The sequence below is a fragment of the Podarcis pityusensis genome (assembly GCF_964106645.2).
Source record: "Podarcis pityusensis genome assembly, chromosome: 2".
NCBI classification, from domain to species: Eukaryota; Metazoa; Chordata; class Lepidosauria; order Squamata; family Lacertidae; genus Podarcis; species Podarcis pityusensis.
In genome coordinates, this window is record NC_138029.1 from 106018567 (window position 1) to 106042131 (window position 23565).

At 40.8% G+C, this 23565-nt stretch overlaps 1 protein-coding gene across 1 annotated transcript in view; it reads right to left on the bottom strand.

Annotated features, from left to right (window-relative positions):
- Positions 1 to 23565, bottom strand: part of PRKAR2A (protein kinase cAMP-dependent type II regulatory subunit alpha) — an 86355-nt gene that overhangs the window by 44291 nt on the left and 18499 nt on the right. The window contains exon 2 of the mRNA XM_080995838.1: positions 12937 to 12972. Coding sequence (XP_080851964.1) covers positions 12937 to 12972 — 36 coding nt within the window. The remainder of the gene's footprint in view (positions 1 to 12936; positions 12973 to 23565) is intronic.

Genomic DNA, 23565 nt, shown 5'->3' on the forward strand with positions numbered 1-23565 from the left:
TTATTTTAAAAGATAATATTTTTAAGAGCTGACTCAAGTTCCACATTTGAGGGTAACAAGTAAGTATGATGTATACACTAGCTGTCGTTTGGCCCCCACCAAGCTCATTGAAATGCTCTGCAAAACATAATTACATGCAGGCAAATATGCAAGTTTCAAGCTGCTCCTTAGTTCATGAACCTATCAATGGGGGCCCTCACAACTGAAAAGTTACCCACTCCCATTTTGCAGTTACTTTTCCAAGTAGGTATTAGAACAAGATGCAGCTTTAAAACTGTCAGAGGAAGAGTTGTTCCTTTGTGAAGCTTCCCAAGCTGTTAATCTATTACAGCCTGAAAACAAGCGCTTGCTATAGCTCAGCTAAACATCCATTTGTCTTTCGAACTGGAGCAGGTCACAGTGTACCATCTGATCCAGCCCATTTCTGCTAAACTCTACAGAAGTAATTATGAAAAGGAGAACCACCACCCCCAACTGGGTGCATAGGACAACACAGATCAACTGGGGTGATTGGGTAGCAGGAAGAGCCTCTGTATGGTATATAACCTCTGTATGGTTATATACATGATCTACATACTACATACTAAAAACTGAAATGCTTTTGTTTGTTCCTCCATAACTGTCATAAATCTTTGCTTAGGTTACCATGACATTTAGAGCAGCCCTGGCAAGCCAGTGACAGGTACAATAATACACTGCTTTTATTCTTTGAATGCATACCAACTGCTAGTTGAGATATAAATTTGTTTCAGTCTTATGTATGTGAAAACCAACTGACTCATCACATGCCTTTCTGGAATGAAAGGTCATCTTATCGCTGCAACAGGATTGCCTACAGTATAGTGAGTGTATCCACATTTACATAACCTTGGCCTTAACAATGGAAAAGAATGTCAGTATACCAATATGTGAAGCAGAAATTACAGTGGTACCTCGGGTTACATACGCTTCAGGTTACATACGCTTCAGGTTACAGACTCCACTAACCCAGAAATAGTGCTTCAGGTTAAGAACTTTGCTTCAGGTTGAGAACAGAAATCGTGCTCCAGCAGCGCGGCGGCAGCAGGAGGCCCCATTAGCTAAAGTGGTGCTTCAGGTTAAGAACAGTTTCAGGTTAATTACGGACCTCCGGAACGAATTAAGTACTTAACTCGAGGTACCACTGTATTCTGATTTGTGAACAGCTAAACTTGAATTTGACATGCAAAACAAACCATTCTTACACTTGATGAAGGATCTTCCTACAGGTGTACAGGTCCAAATCTATAGACATACCTCTGGAGCCCTAACTAGGCACATTCTATCTGCTCCCCCAAATAAACACATGAGGCAACCCAGGGCCCACTGCAGCTTCAGGCATCAGCAGTGTCAGGGAGCCTAATTATGAACTCTATTCTCAGGCAAAATATCATGAACACTCCAACTTATATACAGGACACCACTGACTGTCTGAAGAAGAAACTACAATATATACTACTGTATATTATTTGTACTTCTACCCCACCCTACACCAAATGGGTCCAAGGGCAGATAATAAAAGTAGTACAATAAATCAGAAATAACTACAAAACAACCAATGACAAAGCAGCATCACAGAACAGCAATGAAGGAGGAAAGCCATCCACTTAAGTAAAGACAAAGAACTGTATTAAGAAGAGGTAGATGGAGAAACATCCAGGTCTCCCCAGAATTCAAGAACTACTCTTATGGTGAGTGGAGTACCTGTGCATACTGTGAGCTGATCTGTGTGTAATACTAAGCTAAACCATGACTTAGCATACATACATAATGACTCCCAGTGAAGAGATTGCAGCCGCTGTGCTCTTCCCCTAGCTCTCCTGCTGCAAGCTAAGACATGGTTTGGTTTGGGCCAGGGTGACCCAAGATGTTTTGATCCTGAGGCAAAATGTCCCATTGCTGCCCCTGCAGTATGCCAGGGGTGTAAGGCCCTGCAATGGCTTCACCTCAAGGAAAACCCTAACAGTTGGTGAGAGTGAGGCATTCTTCAGAGCTTTGGCACTGGTCTCTCTCCACCTCTAGGCCACAGAAGTGGTGGGGTGGGCAGGACACCCATGGAGCACCACCTCTTGCATTTCCACCACCTGAGGTCTGAGCTCCTACTGGTGCCATCCTAACCTGAATTTGCCTGTGCATCGTCTCTGCTTCCCCTCAGATGACCCAATGAAGCAGCTTTATTCCAGTAGGTCCTATATAAGGAGGATAGTTTGAAGGGGTGTGTGTGAGGGGGAAGGCTATGTACATGGATATTCTCCTGTAGCTTAAACCCAAATCCAAGATGACAGGATGTTGTGGGGGGGGGGGCTTGATGAAGCTCATCTACATTTTGAAACTAACTTTAACAAGCCCCTGAAGTTCCTTGCATAGTTTAAGGCAGGTTACAAAGGTAGTAAAACACAATACTATATGCAATTATACAATGTTCCTTGATCATCACACTTTGCCAAAAAATATACTGCTAGAGTTGGCCAATCAAGGAGCACACAACAGTGGCTGGCATAATTATGTTTTCTTCTAGACAAGACTTTCATCAAGCCATCTTTTGCTTAAGCATCCCACTGGCCAGGCCAGAATGCAGATGTTGATAGAGAGTGTTCAGCAAAATACAGCCATAATATTCAACATCAAGTGTTGTTCAAAGCTGCCCACTCTACCAATACCAACTTTTTGATCTATGTAGTTAATGCTTCACTTCAAAAGACATTAGCACTTGATGAAGTGTCCTAATGCTATAAAGAAAGACCACATGTGCTCTCTAGAAGTTCAAGTTGAACAATAAGGCCATCATACCTGAGCAAACACAGGGGAAATGTCACGTCTCAGTCCACTTCATTTAAAATGCACAATTAACCTTTTGTTCAAGAAATGCCGGAAGCAAGTTCTCTTCATCATGTAGCTATGTAACTAAGAAATTTTGCAGGGCAATTATTAATGGCTTCAACCCTTCCTTCATGAAGAAAATACCCAAGTAGCATTTGACAGTTTTTAGTCTACTAACCCACTAGGCTGACTTTTGTAAGCTTGCTATAATAAAACTATGTTTATTGGATCCTAAGCCTAAAATCTGTTCTCTTACAAGACTGCATGTACTATGCATTCTAACACAGTTGTCTAAGATGCTGACAAGTCTATTACAGTGGTGCCTCGCAAGACGAAATTAATCCGTTCTGCGAGTGTCTTCGTCTTGCGGTTTTTTCGTCTTGCGAAGCAACCCTATTAGCGGCTTAGCGGATTAGCGCTATTAGCGGCTTAGCGGCTATTAAAGGCTTATCGGTTTAGCGGATTAGCTGCTAAAAGGCTATTAGCGGCTTAGCGGCTTAGAAAAAGGGGGGGGGGAGCGGAAAAAAATCTCAAGACTCGCAAGACATTTTCGTCTTGCGAAGCAAGCCCATAGGGAAATTTGTCCTGCGAAGCAACTCAAAAACGGAAAACCCTTTCGTCTAGCGGGTTTTCCATCTTGCGAGGCATTCGTCTTGCGGGGCACCACTGTATTTCTATACAAAAACAGGAGCTATTTTCCCTTTATGCTACTACTACAATTCACTTACAATATCATGGTAAGGATACAAAAGTAGCATATGGAGAACTGTGAAGAGCCTTGCATCCTTTGGTGTGAGGGGCAGAGAATATAACCCTTTTCGATAATTATGGCTGCTTCCTTTATTTCTTTACAAGTCAGTGGAAAGATGAAATACGTAAGTTTGAAACGGTGGGCAGCTGCTGCACAGCATGGGCAGTCTCTGCACTGCCTTGAGACCAGCAGGCCTAAACAAAACACATGCAACCTCTGTGTGTAGGAGAGTAGATGGGGAACTACTCACACTACAAAGCAATGGGCTCAAAACCTGTTGCTTCAGATATATAATGCAGATGAAGAAAGAACTCTTTGTGACCTGTGCCCATTGCAACATATGCAACAGATCTGGACTACGGAGCAATGTGTAAAGATCCTCAGCTTTTTGTTAAAATTTCAAGAATGGAGGATTATTCAACATTTGTAGCAAAAGCTGCACCCTGGTGGCCTTCAACAAAATATTTGCTGAAAGGTCTAGAAAAACTATTTCTACAAACAGCAATTACCTTAAGAAGGCTCAGTTACACTCTTATCCTGACTGCATCGGGTGGACGTACCTTTAGAAAACTGAAACTGGTTAAGCATGGATGGGTTGGCTCTTTGCTACGAAGGGCCACTGGCTACAGAGGAAAGTCAATCAAGTCCCAAGGGAAAGGCTAGACCATAGGTAGGCAAACTAAGGCCCGGGGGCCGGATCTGGCCCAATCGCCTTCTCAATCCAGCCCACGGACAGTCTGGGAATCAGTGTGTTCTACATGAGTAGAATGTGTCCTTTTATTTAAAATGCATCTCTGGGTGATTTGTGGGGCATAGGAATTCGTTCATTTTATTTATTTATTTTTCAAAATACAGTCCGGCCTCCCACAAGGTCTGAGGGACAGTGGACCAGCCCCCTGCTGAAAAAGTTTGCTGACCCCTGGGCTAGATCAAGGGGAGCATGTGCTGTTAGGTGCTTTCAGGCAGCTCCCAGCACTACCGTCCCATGCAGTGTTTTTTTTGTTAGGAAGACTGGTATATGCACTAAACATGGTTAGCCAGATGAAATTCTGCTATGGACCCACCCACAGACCAAAGGTTCTCCCCTCTCAGTGGTAAATGATTTCAAGATCTACCACAGGACATTTCGCACTCTGAGGAAAAAGTAAGCTTACTTGGAAAATCTTTGGAAATTTAAATAGGGTTTGCCAAAATGAAAATGATGGAAATGTTATTCAAGGAAGTAGATGATTTATTAGTTATTACTTATTATAAAGGATGTTTTGTTTTAATTATGTGAATTTCATACTTTTATCTTGATTTTAGTAATTTCAAATAATGCTTATAGATAGATTTGTAATTTCCAGAGATTATAAAAATTTTATTTCACATTCTAGTAAAGTGGGTTAGATAAAGTAGATAAATGTATTAATATCACTAAACATGTGAAAAATATTATCATTTTTCATCAATAAGTAAAACATATCGAACTATATAATACACTTAATATGTCAGTACTACATGTACTTAAATATGCTATGTTACTACTAACGGCATTTGGGGCATGTGCAACAGGAGAGCCGCAGAGACCACATCTTGCCCCAGGCCCCACAGTCCTCTCTGTGACGCTGGCTGCATATGCAAGGAAATTCACTGTTGAGCAAAAACATTTATGGTAAGTTGTCCCTTGGATCAAAGGTTAGAACAAAAATGGTCTCAATAGCAATTTTAACAGCTTTAAAGATTATCTTAGACTAAAGACAGCATAGAAGACTGAAGAAATCCACAATGTACTGACTCCCCCAAAGTACTGGTTTCATATGCTTAACATTCATTCTCACTTAGGTCAGTACTGAACGCAAACAATGGCAGGATTCTTCAGTTAGCCTAAAATATAGATTTAGCCTAGGCGGAAATTCTGGCTCAACTTAACTCCCTGCTTTTAGGACACCAGCACACCTTGTTTAATTCAATTATGTCCCAATTTAGTGTTTCTGAATTAATCTTTGTTCCAGCAATGCATACAATCAAGTTTGAAAACACTCTGTTCCCTTGAACTATTTTTAAAATAGTGTGCATCTGAAAATAGACTTCACCATAAGTAAGTGTGATAGTTTGGGGCAATGAAGTAGTTAACATCAATTTTTAGCAGGAAAATGAGAAAAATAAAAGCTACATAGATATTCACAAGAACTAGTAGTGCAATGTTTCATCTCCACCAGATTTATGCAAATACAGTGTGACCACACTTAGAATACTGTGACATTCTGCCCCACATCTAAAAAATATATTGTACAGCTGGAAATTGTTCAGAAAATTTCAGTGAAAATTATCAGGTGGCTGCAGCCACTCCCGTATGATGAAAAGTCTTGTTGTGTGGAATTTTCAATTTTCCATTTGTGTCCTATCTTTCTAGATTGTCGGCCTGAGGGCAGGGATTGTATTTTTTGTGACTTTCATGCTGCTCTGAAAGTCTTTTTTAGCTGAAGAGAATTAAAAAATATATATATGTAAAAAATCATATGAAAATTAGCTGGTCCAGACATAGCAAGTAGTATTCAACTACTGCATCTCGTCAATGCAAGGATTTTCCTTGCGAAATGGGTGTATGTGCCCTCTCCCCTAATCTGCTCTAAAGAGTTGGGGGAACCCTTAGGGCAGTTTTTGGGACACACAGGGGGGAGAAGAAGGAGAGGAGACGGGGAGCATGTTTCATTGTACAAGAGCAAATCCTTGCACTGATGGAACTAGAGTCTTAGTGCTATGTTGATTCCTCCCACCCTGTCCAAGACAACCCTGCAGATTTTCTCCAATACAATAAGTTACCCTTCATTCTAATACTTCTATTTATTGTTAGCTTAAATAAGAAAATACAAATTGTGGGGGTATGTAGCCACAGGTATTGCTATTGCTGTACAGTATTATTGCATCTTTGCAAAGACAGAACTGCAAAGTTTACCTGAAACAGACTTCCAAAGATGGAAATCTCTTTTAAAAGAAGAAGTCAATTTAAGTACGAAAGAGGAATACATTAAATCAATTTATCTTCCTTGAGTTGTGCCCTATTTTACCTTTACCATGGTGTGGGGGGGGGGGATTCATGTTTTTAGAAGACACAGATTAAAAGATAACATGATTTTTTACTGCATGTTTAACAAAAGGCAAGCATCACTGTAAGAAAGTGAAACGATCCTAATCCTAAACACTATTGACGAAAGGCAGCCAAATTAGGCGTTCAAATCCCAGAAAGCAATTAACTTGACAGCTGAGGTCTTCTTACACAGCAGGGAGACACGCACAAAAAACTGAGGGAGGTTTCTGAAAATTTCTAAGCATTGCAAGAAGAAGAAAAGGCGCTGTGCCTTCGTGACTGCTGGCAGCCTACCCAGCCTAAAAGATTGTCTGATAATTATGCTATATACAAGACATGCAAATACAGCAAGGTTGGAGAGCGTTTACCTTATGAAAGCATACAACATAAAAAGAGTTCACATTCTGGTGCCAAACTCATTATAATGCTACACTAGTTCCGTTTAAACCACTGTCACGTTGAATAGATATATAAAAACAATATTTGATTCCCTTCCCCTCTTTCTTTTTTCCTTTCTCCTTCTGTGATGGAACTCCTATTTGGGGACTTCCCTGGCTTTTTTTCTGGCCCATGTAGGACCAGTCTGGATAGTTAGTCTTGGTGAAGACTTGAAGTTTTCATCCCCCCAAAATTTTTTGATTTGAGTTTCCATTGAAATGAGGCTGCATTTTAATGTTGTAATGTTGTATTTTAATCTTGCTTTTAAGTTGTATTTTAATCAATTGTTTTTATATTGAGCGTTAGCCGCCCTGAGCCCGGTCTTGGCTGGGGAGGGCGGGGTATAAATAAAAAATTATTATTATTATTATTATTATTATTATTATTATGCTGCAACTTGTCTTGATGGTGTCACAAAATGAACTTTCAAGGCTGAAAAGAGAAGCCAACTCAACCAGGATAGTACCAGTATTGGTCATGTGATGACCCTGACCTAGCTTTGACATAGCTACTTGACACTTTAATAAAATGTTCCAGTTCCATTTGGGAAATGAAAACTTGCAAAGCAAGCAACCAGTTCAATCTGAAGTACAGTGGTACCTCGGGTTAAGTACCTAATTCGTTCCAGAGGTCCATACTTAACCTGAAACTGTTCTTAACCTGAAGCACCACTTTAGCCTATGGGGCCTCCTGCTGCTGCCGCGCCGCCAGAGCATGATTTCTGTTCTCATCCTGAAGCAAAGTTCTTAACCTGAAGCACTATTTCTGGGCTAGCAGAGTCTGTAACCTGAAGCATATGTAACCTGAAGCGTATGTAACCCGAGGTACCACTGTATGTGTATGCTTAATATCCTGTATCTGAAACCTGTTCTGCCCCCTCCCCCACACTTGGTGCCATTTTGCAGACTGTCAACTGGATCCTCATACTTTTCTCAGCTTAAATGTTAATAAGGTCTCATCTACACATGCAGCAGAGTAAGTTTACCCAGAATAGTACCAATTCAGATGGCAGATGGGAGAATGACAGTGCTGAATGCTTTCCCATGTAGAACAGTCCCTGCAAATAAAAACCTAGCATATTTGGAGGAGGGATGCTAGCCTAACCATTACCTTCTATGCTATTACTATTTGTTGTTTGTTTGTTTGTTTGTTTGTTTGTTTGTACATAAGTAAAAAGTGACCTTTCCCCATCTGGCATGATACAAGCCCATTCTTACAACTCAGAATTTTTTCAACTCTTTCAGCTACATATGTAGAATATGCCTTCATTTGTTACTAGGCAGAAATGTAATTACCCATTTCTGATGCATGCTACAGTTCCCTGTTGTTTGCTGGCACTTACTGACCTAGAGGCACAGATAATTGATCCTGTTATAAAATGTAGGAGAAGTGTTGTTTTAAAGAGAAAGAGGCAGGAGCATTAGCTTTTTCCTACTGCTCAACTGGCATGCAGTACTTAGCTGGAGTTACTTCAGGCTAAAAGCCCGATTCTGAACCCAGATTTTATTAAAATATCTGCCAATGTTGTTTACATACTTTTCTAAAAAGGGCTTCATGCCCTTTAGAAAGAGGAACCCAGAATTTGCCTGGGGAAAACAGAATGCCCTTTTCAAGCACTTGTTCCCAGCAGCTTGTAATTGTTTATAGCAGTCTTCTGGTGTCTGGTAGCAGGCACCAGGTTGGGGGAAGCTGGTTTAGGGGTATGTCCAAGCAGGCTTGATAGCAAAAACTGTTTCTCACAAAGTTAACAGCTTATACAGCCATTAAGTGACAGTGGCCTTATTAGGCAAATCACTGTCAGCCCTTACAATTACAATATGGGGACAAAATATTGAACTTTGGCAGCTTCAGTCAAATTGTTCTCTCTGAATTATCCTAGCACCGTGCCTCAGTAAGAGCTTGATAGTCCAAGAGCAAGGACAAAAAAAATCTTGCCATGTGTGAAGAATAATGCTGACTGTGATTTCTGCATGTTAATATTGAACTACCTTACAGGGTTATTCTAAAGTGTACATGAAGTGCTTTGAACTCTCAAAAGTATTATGCAAATGCTAAGCATTACTAATATTACAAGGGTGTATGGTGTGTTAAAGGAAGGGCAGTACCTCTGGTGAGGGACACATTGTGCTCCTTCTGGGGTTGTTTGCCCATTTTTGGTCCCCACCCTGCACTCCACTCTCACCTGTGGCTCCTAAAAGCTGCCAGCATACGACAGCAGCCACACCTCGTGAAACGGCTTTGTGGCTGGCCAAACCAGGTGAGAGTAGCCAATGGGTCTCAAACCCTCAGTGAGTTAGGGACTTCCCTTGGATGTGAAGACAGACTCTGGCCGATTGAGTGGATAAGACCAATAGGGGGTCCAACGGTCAAGAAGGCAGTTACTCCACATGCTGTAGAGGGAAATGAGGGGCAGACAGGGCTCGTCAACCTGGGAAGGTTTTCCTTCTGGGAGAAGGAAAACTTTAGCCTCCACTGCCTTGTGGCTATAATCGTTCACAAGAAAGTCTTCAGAAGTAAACCCTGAGGAAAAATCCATACCCGCTGCCAAGCAGGACATCTTCGGGGGGGGGGGAGGCTAAGGAGCGAACCCTAAAAAATTCTGAAGTGGAGTCCCTAGGATGGGTGGGTGGGATCTCATACACCACCTTCTGGCAACTCCTGAAGCTAAGCTGGTGCCAAATGTATTGCTCTTGTTTCCTTTGGAACACAGTAGTGAGGCCAAGAGGGGGAGGATCTTGTTGTCTGGGCAGCCCAGGACCTCCATACACACTGCCCAGGCTTGTGCCCCAGAGAGGTCACTTTAGTGCTGCTACTGCAGCAATAGCAACATGGGAAACAACAGTTAAGAGTTACTGGTCTCTGCAACCATAACAGGTGCTGTGATTCTCCAGTGCTTTAACAATGTAACATGCAAAATCATAAAGAAATATGGCAAACTAATCCTACTACAACTAATATAAGGTTAAATCATGATATACATAAAAAGTTAAACAAAACCAGAAGATACTGTAAAATCTTAAATAATGCTTTGAGATTGACTGAAGTAATAAATATAATTAAACTTTAACTTTGGAATATTTATATATCTATAGCATCACCCAGTGGTATAAGAGGTGTTATTTTTTCCACAGGTGAGCCTAGTTCACCAAAGAAGAGAGGGTTAGCAAAGTTATGTCAACCACACAATACAAAGAGTTGGTGACAGAAGATTACATTGTTCAGCTATACTCATCAAATCTATAAAGTCAACTCATTCTGCAGTGAATTTGTCTTTTTTAATTTGTCTGTGTGCAGGTCTCAATTTATTTGTCAATTTTCCAAATACTTTTTCAAAATTGTTTACGGCAGTCAAATATGAACATTTACTTACTTTCTCTCTTGTGAGAAACATAATGAGGCCACCAACTACAGTCCACTGCCTCTGGAAATGTGAGTAAAATAGAGGTTTCCTGCACCTTCTAAAGAATCTGTGGCATAGATGGTATCTGAAGAACTGTATGTTGAATGGTCCTACATCAGAACTCCTTGCTTGGGGGAGGGGAAGCATGCCTGGGAACAGGCTCAGAGTCAACCACTCTGTTTAACTTATGTGTTCAAATCTTTCTATTCAAATAATATTCATCAACTGCATTTCTAAAGATTCCTAGATTTTAAATGTTCAATATAACTGAGTATTCTAAGCAAATTTATGTTTCGCTAGGCCACTGTGAATCTAACAGTTAAAAACATTCCAAACACTCACATACACTATCACAGATAAGAGATTAAAATAGTTTAGAGGACAGGTTCTGCCCCATAAAACTTGGTGTAAAAGTTTTATCACTTATAGCAATACAAACAACAGCTGTAGTAAAAGAAATTCAAGGCTGCAGAGTGTGGTTTATTTTGGAACATGAACATAGTAATCCCATGAAACCAAGACCATCCACTCACTCACTGCAGCTTAGATCCTAAGAGACAGGCTTGTGAAAAGCCAATCTAGGATGCTTATACAAATAAGCGTTTCCATTCTGCATGTTAAATGTTAACTACATGCTATTAACTGCACTAAATCCCTGTACACACACACACACACACACACACACACACACACACACACACCCCCCCCATATTGGGAACAGCAGAGCTGCCTTACTGCATGTTCCCTACTTACTGTGTCTTCCATGCTTTGCGACAGAAGGTCTGAAACAGGGAGCCTGCTCTACACAAGTACTCTCCTGATACAGTTTAGAACTCTGATTGCACACATCACTGCAGACAGTCCCCCTCCCCATAAAGGCATGGCCACTTTGGGGGTGGGGAGAGAGCCAGCAAAGACATGAAGGGAGAAGGACACTGTAACAGCAAGCATCACCTGTTCTTTGCTTCACATGATGGTGAACATTAGTGCAGGCGGCAACAGCATACGTATTGTTGGACTCCAGATAATACTTAACTCCCCCAAACCCAAAGATAAGCAATAGGCATTGAAAAGCCACCAGCTAGGGGAGACAAGCACATTTCTACAATGAAGGAAGTCCACATAGTACCTACTCTCTTGGGAGTTGGACATCCCTGCTATACACCATGAAGTAGTCTGCATAGGGCTTCCAAACACTTTTCTAGAGCACATATAAGACATTCAGGGTAAATGACCAATAATCAACTGAATTGGTGTTATATGAGTGTTGTTCCATGACATAATTTTAGACTGCCTTTTGAACAGTTCAGATCTATTGGATTGGGCCTTTTTTTGTTTTTACATTTCATTTATGTATGTAAAGTGCTTCAGTAGCATTCTGCCCTGAAAGACAGCACAAATTATTTTTTTTAGATAATTAGGTAGATACAAGCCTATTTTGCTGGCATTCCATCATGGTTTCAACAGCCCTCACTGAGCTATACTGAAGGAAGCTAGGCAGCAAGCAACTTCTCAGCTGCATTGTAAGATGCTAGTTTCCATGTCTGCTAGTCCATACAGCCATTCAACTCAGCCCTCTCAAAGCCACTCCGCTGCTTCATAACATTAAATATCCCCTCCAAGAGCTCAGTGACAGATTGCAAAAAATATGCTACATTTAATTCTATTTTGAATTGATTTTTAAATTAAAAAAAACGAAGTATAAAAGCCAACTAACAGACTCCCTGATCAAAACCTCCAAGTTGCAAGCACTCCAAAGTTCATCTGCCCTGCTATCTGCACTCACAGAGCATTTAACATTTTTACAAGGAGCTCATATTCTAGTTGGCCCTTTTCCTTATTCTCCCTCCATGCCACATGATAGCAATTCCTATTAAAACTGTAAGCTAAACACCCAGAACAGAAAATTTTGAGTTTTTATACAAATATGGTACATGCATATGCTGCCCTTAAGCTGGCAACTTTCCCCCCTAATTTTTACAATAGTTAAAGCTGCCTATTAAAGAGGGAAGAGGGTACAGCTTAGTGATGTAGAACATGTTGTGTCTTCTAAAAGGTGCTGTTTAATTCTTTCAGTTTTAAAAAAACTGTCTTGGACAGCACTCTCATAAATTTTGCCTGGTTTGAATGAGAAACATTCAGTATAAAAACCCTTAATTACTTGGATAAATAGTGTAAAATACAATATTGGTAGGGTATAAAAATAGAGAGCAACAATACAGCACTACACATATGGTTGTTGCAGTAAGATTGTAAGACATTAAGACTAAGCTATTAAAAATATTACCTTTTTAGGATGGCATATAAAGACATCACCGCTCTCAAAACACGCCCACAGAATTTGCCAACACAATATAAACATATATGCACACTGAGTTGTTTTTTAAAACAATTCTTTGACAATTGTTTTGAGTTGCGTTAAAATATGGATAATCTTACCTGATACTCTTCTGTTGAATCTGTTGATAACAGGAGCTGCAAAAAGAGAGAGAAAAGTCCAATAAGCTAGGAAATACTTGGTTGCTGAAACTACTAAGAACACAATACCATACTCCAGTGGTTTTCAACCAGTGTGCACCCTAGAGTACCTTAAATCAGGCTTCCTCAAATTCGGCCTTCCAGATGTTTTGAGACTACACTTCCCATCACCCCTGACCACTGGTCCTGCTAGCTAGGGATCATGGGAGTTGTAGGCCAAAAACATCTGGAAGGCAGAGTTTGAGGAAGCCTGCCTTAAATGGTTGCCGTGGGCAACATTGGCCTCTGTCCCTCTTCTTTTCCCTCCCGCCTCTGATGCCCTCTTGCGTCTCTGCCTCCCAAAGGCTTGCACTGCTGTATATTGCAGCACCCCTGGCTTTAAGCTCCACTGGCAAATGGTGCCTGGGAGATACCTCTCTTTGGGGCTGGGGTGGGGCGAATGGCAGCTCAGAGACCAGGGGTGATAGCAGCAGCTGCCCAGAGGACTCCCAAGGAGAGGAGGCTGAGGGAACACCCCACAAGGGAGGGTGTTCGAAAAAGGGTGAGAGGCTGCCAGTTCTGCAGGCAAGGGGTGACATAACTGGGCTCCTGAATGAGCCCCACAGGGGTGCTGCAAAAAGAATGTAGTTGGTTAAGGAAGACCTGGGCTCAAAAAGGTTGACAACCTCTGCCAAGCTCTGAAAATGCCATGCTCTGAGAACAGGAAAAGGGAAGGGTGCACAATCCTTTCCCTGTTCACCACTTTTCTGCTCAAAGCTGAACATCACATATGACTGCTTTTTCTCATCCAGGATTCAAAGCTTCCATTTCCCTCACAAATACATGAGCAGCTCAGAGAAAATAAATGCCGTGGTGCAGCAGCACAACCGGATGCCTTCATCTGCACCAGCTGCAACAAAACATGTCTCTCCTGTATCAGTATCTACAGCCATAGCCGGCACTGTAATTCTCCAACAGTTTGACTTCACTCGCAATGGCACATTCCTCTATTGTATCCCGAGACAGACAGATGCCAACAACTAACATGCTTAGATCCCCAAAAGGGAAAAAAAGTGCCTAAGGGACTCTTGAGTATAATCATTATTTAATCCATAGCCCCTTGATCATTTTTCTTTTGTCAAGATTTCCGTATGCGTAATGGAACTTAAATGCTTTGCAAAGTGCTAGAAGTTATTTTTTGTTAAAAGGTAATCAGGTGTGCACACCCGACTCTGCAACAGAAATATGAGAACCTGTTAGTAACTAGGGGTGAAGGCATATTTATCCCTTCTGTTAATTAACACACTAATGGGATGTTCTTTGTAAATTTTGATGTCCATGTTCTAAACATCCCAATCAACATCCCATACAAGCACATATTAATGGTATTTATAGAAATTCTAATGATAGATTTCAGTTGTTAAAAATGGGCTCTCAGTGAAGTAACTGAACGTATCTGGTATTACATGTTATTCTTCAAATTAGGCATCCAAGCAAGCATTTGATCCTTCCTCAGCATTCTCAGAACTTAATACCTTGTTTCCATAGCTTTGGGATTTACATCATATATCAGTGGCAAACAAACCCGTATTTTCAAGACGACGTGTGCAACAGCTCGCACTTCTTAGTGCAACTGCACTAAAGCTACTACCATCAAGCGCAACCTTAAATACTCACAAACCCTCTGACCAATAGTCAAAATAAAAAAAATCCTTCCAGTAGCACCTTTAAGACCAACTAAGTTAGTTCTTGGTATGAGCTTTCGTGTGCAAGCACACTTCTTCAGATACACTGAAACAGAAGTTGCCAGATCCTTCTATATAGTGAGAAGGTGGGGAGGGGTATTACTCAGAAGGGTGGTGGGAATGGGAGATTGGCAGATAGCTGAGATGAGCCTGCTGACAACTCTTAACGACTGTAATAGGTCTTACAGGAAAAGGCAAGGGGTGAGAAGGTGAGAAATGGCTTAGTCATGTATAATGGGATAAGAATCCAATGTCTTTGTTCAAACCAGGTCTCTCCATGGTTTTAAGTTTGGTAATGAGTTGCAATTCAGCAGCTTCTCTTTCCAGTCTATTTCTGAAATTCCTTTGTAGTAAAACAGCTACTTTGAGATCTTGTATAGAATGTCCTGGGAGATTGAAGTGTTCTCCTACTGGTTTCTCTGTTTTGTGATTCTTGATGTCAGATTTATGTCCATTTATTCTTTGGCGTAAGGTTTGGCCTGTTTGTCCAATATAGAGAGCTGAAGGACACTGTTGGCATTTGATGCCATACACAATGTTAGATGATGAGCAATTGAATAGTCCCGAGATGGTATGTGTGATGTTGTTGGGGCCAGTAATGGTGTTGTCCGGGTGTATGTGGCAGCAAAGTTGGCATCTGGGTTTATTGCAGGCTCTGGTGCCAGTGTCTGTGTTAAGTCTGGTTGTAGTATTATTGTGGGTTAGGAGTTGTTTAAGATTGGGTGGCTGTCTGTAGGCAATGAAAGGTCTTCCTCCCAGAGCTTGAGAAAGAGAACTGTCATTGTCCAGGAGAGGTTGTAGATCTCTGATGATGCGTTGTACTGTTTTAACTTGGGAGCTGTATGTGATGACTAGAGGTGTTCTGTTATTTTCTTTTTTGGGTCTGTCTTGCAGCAAGTTCTCTCTGGGTATAAGTCTGGCTCTGTTGATCTGTTGTCTAACTTCATCTGCTGGGTATTTTAGTTCTGAAAAGGTTTGCTGTAGATCTCTTAGGTGAGAGTCTCTGTCTGTAGAATTGGAACAGATGCGGCTGTAACGTAGTGCCTGGCTATATACAATGGACTGTTTGGTATGTTTGGGATGGTAGCTAGAGGCATGTAGATATGTTTGTCGGTCAGTTGGTTTACGGTATAAGGTGGTGTCTATGCGCCCATCCTGTATTTTTATAGTAGTGTCCAAAAAATGTATTTCTTGCATAGATTGATTCATTGTAAGGTTGACTGTGGGGTGAAAATCATTAAATTTCTGGTGAAAGGTGTCCAGGGTCTGTTGACCATGTGTCCAGATGATAAAAATATCGTCAATGTATCGCAGGTACAAGAGAGGTTTGAGTGGGTAGGAGTTTAGGAAACGTTGTTCTAAATCTGCCATGAAGATGTTGGCATACTGTGGGGCCATGCGGGTGCCCATTGCTGTGCCGCTGATCTGAAGGAACAGGTCATCACCGAATTTGAAGTTGTTGTGGGTAAGGACAAATTGGCAGAGTTTGGTGGCAAGGTCCGCTGTGGTTTTATCTGAAATGGTGTTCGTTATAGCTTGTAAACCATCGTTGTGTGGGATGTTGGTATACAGAGATTCCACATCCATAGTAGCTAGTATAGTATTGTTGGGAAGATTATTTAAAGATTGTATTTTCCTCAGAAAATCTGTGGTGTCACGTACATAGCTGGGAGCACTGATGGCATATGGTTTCAGAACAGAGTCCATATAACCAGAGACACCCACTGTAATAGTGCCAATACCTGAAATGATGGGGCGTCCTGGATTTCCTGGTTTGAGATTAAGATTAAGATTAAGATAAATTTATTGTCATTGTCCGTATATACACAGTATACACAACAACGAAAATCAAACACCCACTCAAAGACCGGGTTCACATACACATTTGCACGTATCTCCAACACTCTCATAGCAGCAATAAGTTCACAAATAAAAATAAAACACAAATCACTGAATACCGGTCTTCGGAGTGCCGAGCCGCTGCAAGTGCTTGCGCCGCCATCTTGACCCATCTTTGTGTATTTTAGGTAGAAGATAGAAAGTTCCTGGTCGAGGTTCTGTTGGTGTGTTGGTGAGGATCTGTTCTTGGATGTGTGGGGGTAGCTCCTTAACAATCTTGTTCAGTTCTTTCTTGTATTCTTGTGTGGGGTCTGAGTCCAATTTTGTGTAAAAGGCGGTATTGGAAAGTTGTCTGTGAGCCTCCTGAATGTAGTCAGTTTTGTTCATGATGACGACAGCTCCACCTTTGTCTGCTTCTTTAATTATAATGTCTGGGTTGTTTCTGAGATTATCTATGGCTCTCCTTTCAGCATGGTTTAGATTTTGTTGTAAGCGATGGTGTTTTCTGGTCACATCTGTTTGGATTCTGTGGCGGAAGCAGTCAATGTACAAGTCCAGTGTGGTATTGCGTCCATCAGGAGGGGTCCCGGACAACACCATTACTGGCCCCAACAACATCACACATACCATCTCGGGACTATTCAATTGCTCATCATCTAACATTGTGTATGGCATCAAATGCCAACAGTGTCCTTCAGCTCTCTATATTGGACAAACAGGCCAAACCTTACGCCAAAGAATAAATGGACATAAATCTGACATCAAGAATCACAAAACAGAGAAACCAGTAGGAGAACACTTCAATCTCCCAGGACATTCTATACAAGATCTCAAAGTAGCTGTTTTACTACAAAGGAATTTCAGAAATAGACTGGAAAGAGAAGCTGCTGAATTGCAACTCATTACCAAACTTAAAACCATGGAGAGACCTGGTTTGAACAAAGACATTGGATTCTTATCCCATTATACATGACTAAGCCATTTCTCACCTTCTCACCCCTTGCCTTTTCCTGTAAGACCTATTACAGTCGTTAAGAGTCGTCAGCAGGCTCATCTCAGCTATCTGCCAATCTCCCATTCCCACCACCCTTCTGAGTAATACCCCTCCCCACCTTCTCACTATATAGAAGGATCTGGCAACTTCTGTTTCAGTGTATCTGAAGAAGTGTGCTTGCACACGAAAGCTCATACCAAGAACTAACTTAGTTGGTCTTAAAGGTGCTACTGGAAGGATTTTTTTTATTTTGACTATGGCAGACCAACACGGCTACCTATCTGCCTCTGACCAATATATAGTGTATGCGTGGATCCACAATTTAGAGTGATCCAAAGCTTATAATGGGGCACACTTCCCCAGTTGTTTATTCATTTCTACATATATTGAGTATTCACATGGGGATGCCATGCTTGAAAGCATCCTGGTCTCAGTGTTGGACTGCATGCAGTACTATGATATATGGTAGACACAACTGGAAGTTTGGGAATAATCTTGGGTGGCTCAAAGCTTATTGTGGGGTCCACACCCTATTTTGTCCCAACTGGGCCTTGTGTTATTTGTTACACTGCCCCTTAGTCTCTGCATTTAGAATGATCAGGCTTTGTTGTGTGTTATTATGCATTTATAGGTTGTTCATATGTAGACGGCTGCTTAAATTCATTTCCCTCAGAAAAGGAAGTCTCTGCTCTGGACTTGTCGCCTGACATTCTGAATTGCAGCCTGGAAGGCCTGACATTTATTTATTTATTTATTTATTTATTTATTTATGCTTCACCTCAACCATACAATCTCTTTACCTTAGATTCAACCTTCCTTTAATCCTCCCCTCCTACAGCTACATATTTGATCTTTTGCATTTGCTAGCTGTTTGCTATTCAAGCTGCATTAGCAATAAAGTTGAAGATAAGATCAATGTACTTGAAACGGTGAACTGGATCCAAGTTTAGCTGCCTGGATAGATATACAGTACAGTATAATGTGTGTTGTAGGAAAGAACATAGCGTTGTTCATTGGGTGTTACTGGCATGAATGTGTTCTGCTTGTGAAGTGTCTTGTGCCCCAATGAAGCACTTAACTAAAAACAACATTTCAGTAACTTTTACAAGACACAGCTCTGGAAGTGTGAGTGACAGCACCCTGCTGGTGCTGTCATAAGCAAGTCACTTCTCCTTGCTGCATGGCAGAGTTAGATTTATATAAACCGTAACAACACACAAAATAATTTAAGTGCTGCAGATCTATAACCAATTTTCCTTGCCCAAAATCACATTCAGCATTATTATTCACATATGGTAAGATGTTTTTGTCCTTGCTTTTACTGCAGCACAGTCAGAGGACAATTCAGAGAGGCAAACTACAATCTGACTGAAGCTGCCAAAGCAAATGTTAGCGATACTGTTCTAAATCTTGCATGTTTAACAACGCAAAACCACTACAGAAGTTAGTAAAGAGGAGAAATGCATGGATCTCATCTCAAGAAGAAAAAGAATAACTATCAACGGATCAAGAACTGCCAGCTTTCTGGGGGGTCAGAGGGTCTGCAATAGCTCAGAAGCAGCCACCACTCTCTTCCCAAGTGGTAGTAAATGAATGTAATAACCTTTTCCACCAGACATATTTAGAGGTATGACTGACTTGCAGAAGCAGTCCCACGTCAAAGAACTGGAGTGCAAAACTGCCATTATGACTGACAGCTCAGAACAACAAACAAGTTAATGAACAGCTATAACCACACTAAGGCCGTTCAGAGAAAAATTTACTCAGCAAAGTGAGCTACGCCTGCTTTCAAAAAAGGGGGGAGGGCAAGCAACTTACAGTATTCCTTAAGAAATTATATTCTGTTTTTAAAACTGAATATTATAAGAATAGGAATCAGAAACAAATGGAATATGAATGCACTGATGTATATTTGAGGCTTCACATTCTTAATTCCTCATGCAAATACTTCTAATCTATGCAACCAGGATTTTTTCCAAATGATATAGGGTAGTTCAATCCGCAGAGCACAAAACTAGACCCGTCCGCAACACGGAACTGATGCAAGCTGAAGTGCCATGTCTGCGCAAGTGCATGGCGCGATTTAGCACTTCCGTGCATGCGCGAGTGATGAAACTCAGAAGTAACCCGTTCCGGTACTTCCAGGTTGCCGCAGGACGCAACACGAAAACACTTAACCTGAAGCGGACGCATCATGAGGTATGACTGTATAGTCCCAGTGGATCAGAGATAAGATTAATCTAGTCCAGCATCATGCTTCCCATACTGACCAGCTAAATGCCTCCAAAATACCAAGAAGCAGGGCAAGAAAGGCAGGAACAGAGGTATACCACCTCAACATGGAGGATACCCAGAGATTTTCATGCCTGCACAGGGATATAAACATGGTTTCCCACTACAGCAAGCATAGGCAAACTTGGCCCTCCAGATGTTTTGGGACTACAACTCCCATCATCCCTGACCACTGGTCCTGTTAGCTAGGAATGATGGGAGTTTTAGTCCCAAAACATCTGGAGGGCCAAGTCTGCCTATGCCGGCACTACGGCATACCTTTTTACTTGATGTCTGTGAACCAACCAAAATTTAGAGGGTAAGTACACATTTGGCTGCCTCTAATATGCCAGCAAATTAAAGTTCGATCAAACCTTGAATAAAATAATTGAACTGGAGTACCCAAAGTGAAGAGGGAAGGGATAAGCATAAGGCTCTTTCCCACAGCACCAGATCATTGTTTTACATTGCAATAAATCAAGAATTCAGGTTCAATTGTACTAAAAAAATCATTAAATAAACTGGAAGTCTCTCAATAAATACAATGGCTATTCCTATTATCAATCAATCAATCCACCTTTTATTTAATATTTAATAAAATAAGGAAAATTTAATAAATTTTCTAATTTTCATTTTAGACATGTAAATTCAAGCGATATTTCTGAAAAGCAGCAACCATTCTATGCATGCTGATGTTTGTTTCCTTCAAAAATGTTGCTCAAGAACAATACCAAAGGAGGAACTGTGTGAGAATACTAAATTATGGTTAAATGAAGTACATGAATAACACATTTGCAAATCAGCTGGTACTGTCAAATAAGAAAGACAAAACATCTCCACTTTACCATACTGTCAAGTTTCCTTAAGTGCTCTTTTACATGAAAACATGCTAAACTGTGAAGCAAAAAAAATTAAACTGCAAATTTATTTCAATACCTACTTTAAAGCAGTCATAGTCATTTAACTTTTCTATTACTGTCTTGGGTCGTTGTGTGTGTTTATTTCTTTGTTTTTGGTTCACAAGTAAAACTGGAAAGGAAATTTCTTAAGATTTAGACATTAGTCTGAAAATCCTATCAGGTGATTAAGGAATAAAATGCCACTCTAAGCTGGACAGGGGAGAATTATTTAGCAGGGAATAAAAACACTTCAGTGGCTGTCACCACTTGATTTCACCATCTTCTGATGTCTTATATACTTCACTTTAGCTAATTCAGGCAAGAAAGGCATGACATGCAGAACAGGCTTTGTCAGTAATCCTCTCACTTGAGAAATGCCTTCTCAAAGCTCAGTGCCACAGTACAAAAAGACTGCTTCATATATGAAGCTTCATATATGCTATTCTGTAGCTGTGGAGAATGGTCAAGGACTGCAGGTAGAATCAGGAATTTGAATAATATTTTCAACAAACTGTGCTGCAATTTCTTTCTGACTTCATTCATTTCTTGAACAAGGCTATGTTGCCCACAGTTGTTTTTGTTATTAGCTCTAGTGCTTTTATTATGAAGCCATTACATATCCTAAAGTGGGTCACATTTCTCTTAGTGTGGAAATCAATCAACACTCTGCAAAATTGACAGTTTGTTTGCCTCACCATCTCATTGTATCCCCTCTTTCCTACAGCTATGCAAACACACTAACCAGAACTACACCATGGTTTGACTTACATTAAAAACTAACAAACCACAAACTAACTAATGTTTCTTCTTGGTTTACCATTCACGGTTTATTTGGGGGAGACAAACCATGAGCCAAATTTGTTTTGATAATTGAGGGAACTGCCATACTGAATGATGCATCAATAAGTGATAAGAAAGTGAGAGTGAACTATGACTGTCAAGTGATTTCCACATTCCAACAGGATGATAAACGTCCAACTGCACACACTGAAGAGGGTGAGAAAATCTGACAGAGAAGTTAAGCAGCTCCCAGATACCAAATGAACAGTCCAGCCAGCTCATACCATTTCCTTTCAGAACACACAGCTCTGCCAAGAAGAGCAATGAAATCTTGCTGAAGAGCTCTTCCAATCAAGTGCAATGTATAAACAATCCACATTCAGTTTTAAGAACAGCCCACAATATAGACAGAAAAAGACCATTCAAATTAGCGGCCTGCAGTTCAGGTGAAGACATTTGTTGCAGTAATGACAAATGTTTCAATACCAAGCTATGGTTGCACACAGTACTCAGGGTGAAAGTATCAAGACAACCAAATTCAAGCAGTGTTATTCAGTTCAATGTCATATCCTGTCTTGTGCATCCTTCAGAGATCTCTCCTTAACATTCTCCTCAGAATCTACAAGAAATACCGGTACATACATTTATTTGTATACTGCACTGCTACAAAGTTGCTGAATTTCTGCAGTTTGGAGATCATGCTTAGATCATTTTTGCCTGACCTTACTGTTTCGTTATCAATGTTTTAAATATATTTGGAGTTTCTTAAAAAGCAGGAAGGAGCTGCCGTGAGCCTTTCGTTTGCATGTTCCCTTCCCTTTCCTCCTCCCACATGACCAGAATGATAATTGGCATGGTTTAGTTTCACTTTTCATGAAGCCCCACTAGTTGTTACATAAAACAAACTATGGTTAGTTTCTATATAAGCAAAAGTCAACCACAGGTTATGAAGCTGGTTTGTTAAATTAACCCCAGTATGTTTCGGAGCACAATTCCAAGTGTTGGTGCTGACCTTTAAAGCCCTAAACGGCCTCGGCCCAGTATACCTGAAGGACCGTCTCCACCCCCATCGTTCAGCCCAGACGCTGAGGTCCAGCGCCGAGGGCCTTCTGACGGTTCCCTCACTGTGAGAAGCAAAGTTACAGGGAACCAGGCAGAGGGCCTTCTCAGTAGTGGCTCCCGCCCTGTGGAATGCCCTCCCATCAGATGTCAAAGGAATAAACAATTATCTGATGTTCAGAAGACATCTGAAGGCAGCCCTGTATGGGGAAGTTTTTGTTGTTTTTTAAATGACTGATGTTTTAATGTATTTTTAATTTCCTGTTGGAAGCCGCCCACAGTGGCTGGGGAAACCCAGCCAGATGGGCGGGGTATAAGTAATAAATTGTTGTTGTTGTTGTTGTCAGAGTTCATTTTAAACCACATCTATGGTTAGACAAGCCACATTTTGTGTCAAAATCTTTCCTCTGGCCACAAAGGAAGAGAAGGGAATGCATGTAAGCTTCTTTTCTGCATTTGCACATAGCACTAAATCATGGTTTAGAGTTACATGCAAACTGTAGTTTCTTGTAGTTTGCTTCAAGCCATTTTTCAAATGTAAAACAGTATGCAGCTTCCAGCATGCTTTGTATGCTTGCCACTCCTGCACACGTTAAGAAAATTGCTTTCACTGAACTGTCGAAGATTCTGGAAATGTCACACTGTCAACTTTCTAATTACCAACTATTACAAATAGCAAAGACATTCTCCTGCACACTTTAAATCTTTCATAAGCTATGTTTATTTAGTGAGTTTAGCATCCATTTTACAAGTGCCCTGCTCACTTTTACAGCATGTCATGAAACAAAATGTACATACATAAAGGAAAATTATTGTAGACAATTATATGCAAGGTTTACATTTCTTATTTACACAACAGGGCAAAAATCCAGTTCAATGCTGAACGTAACATTTTCCTAACCCACCACCAACACTGTGTTAACACTGCTGAGCATGCTATGTTTATGGCAGGGTTGTAATTAGAGAACTGGGCCAAAACAAACAAGATGAATTTTAACAGGGAGAAATGTAAAGTATTGCACTT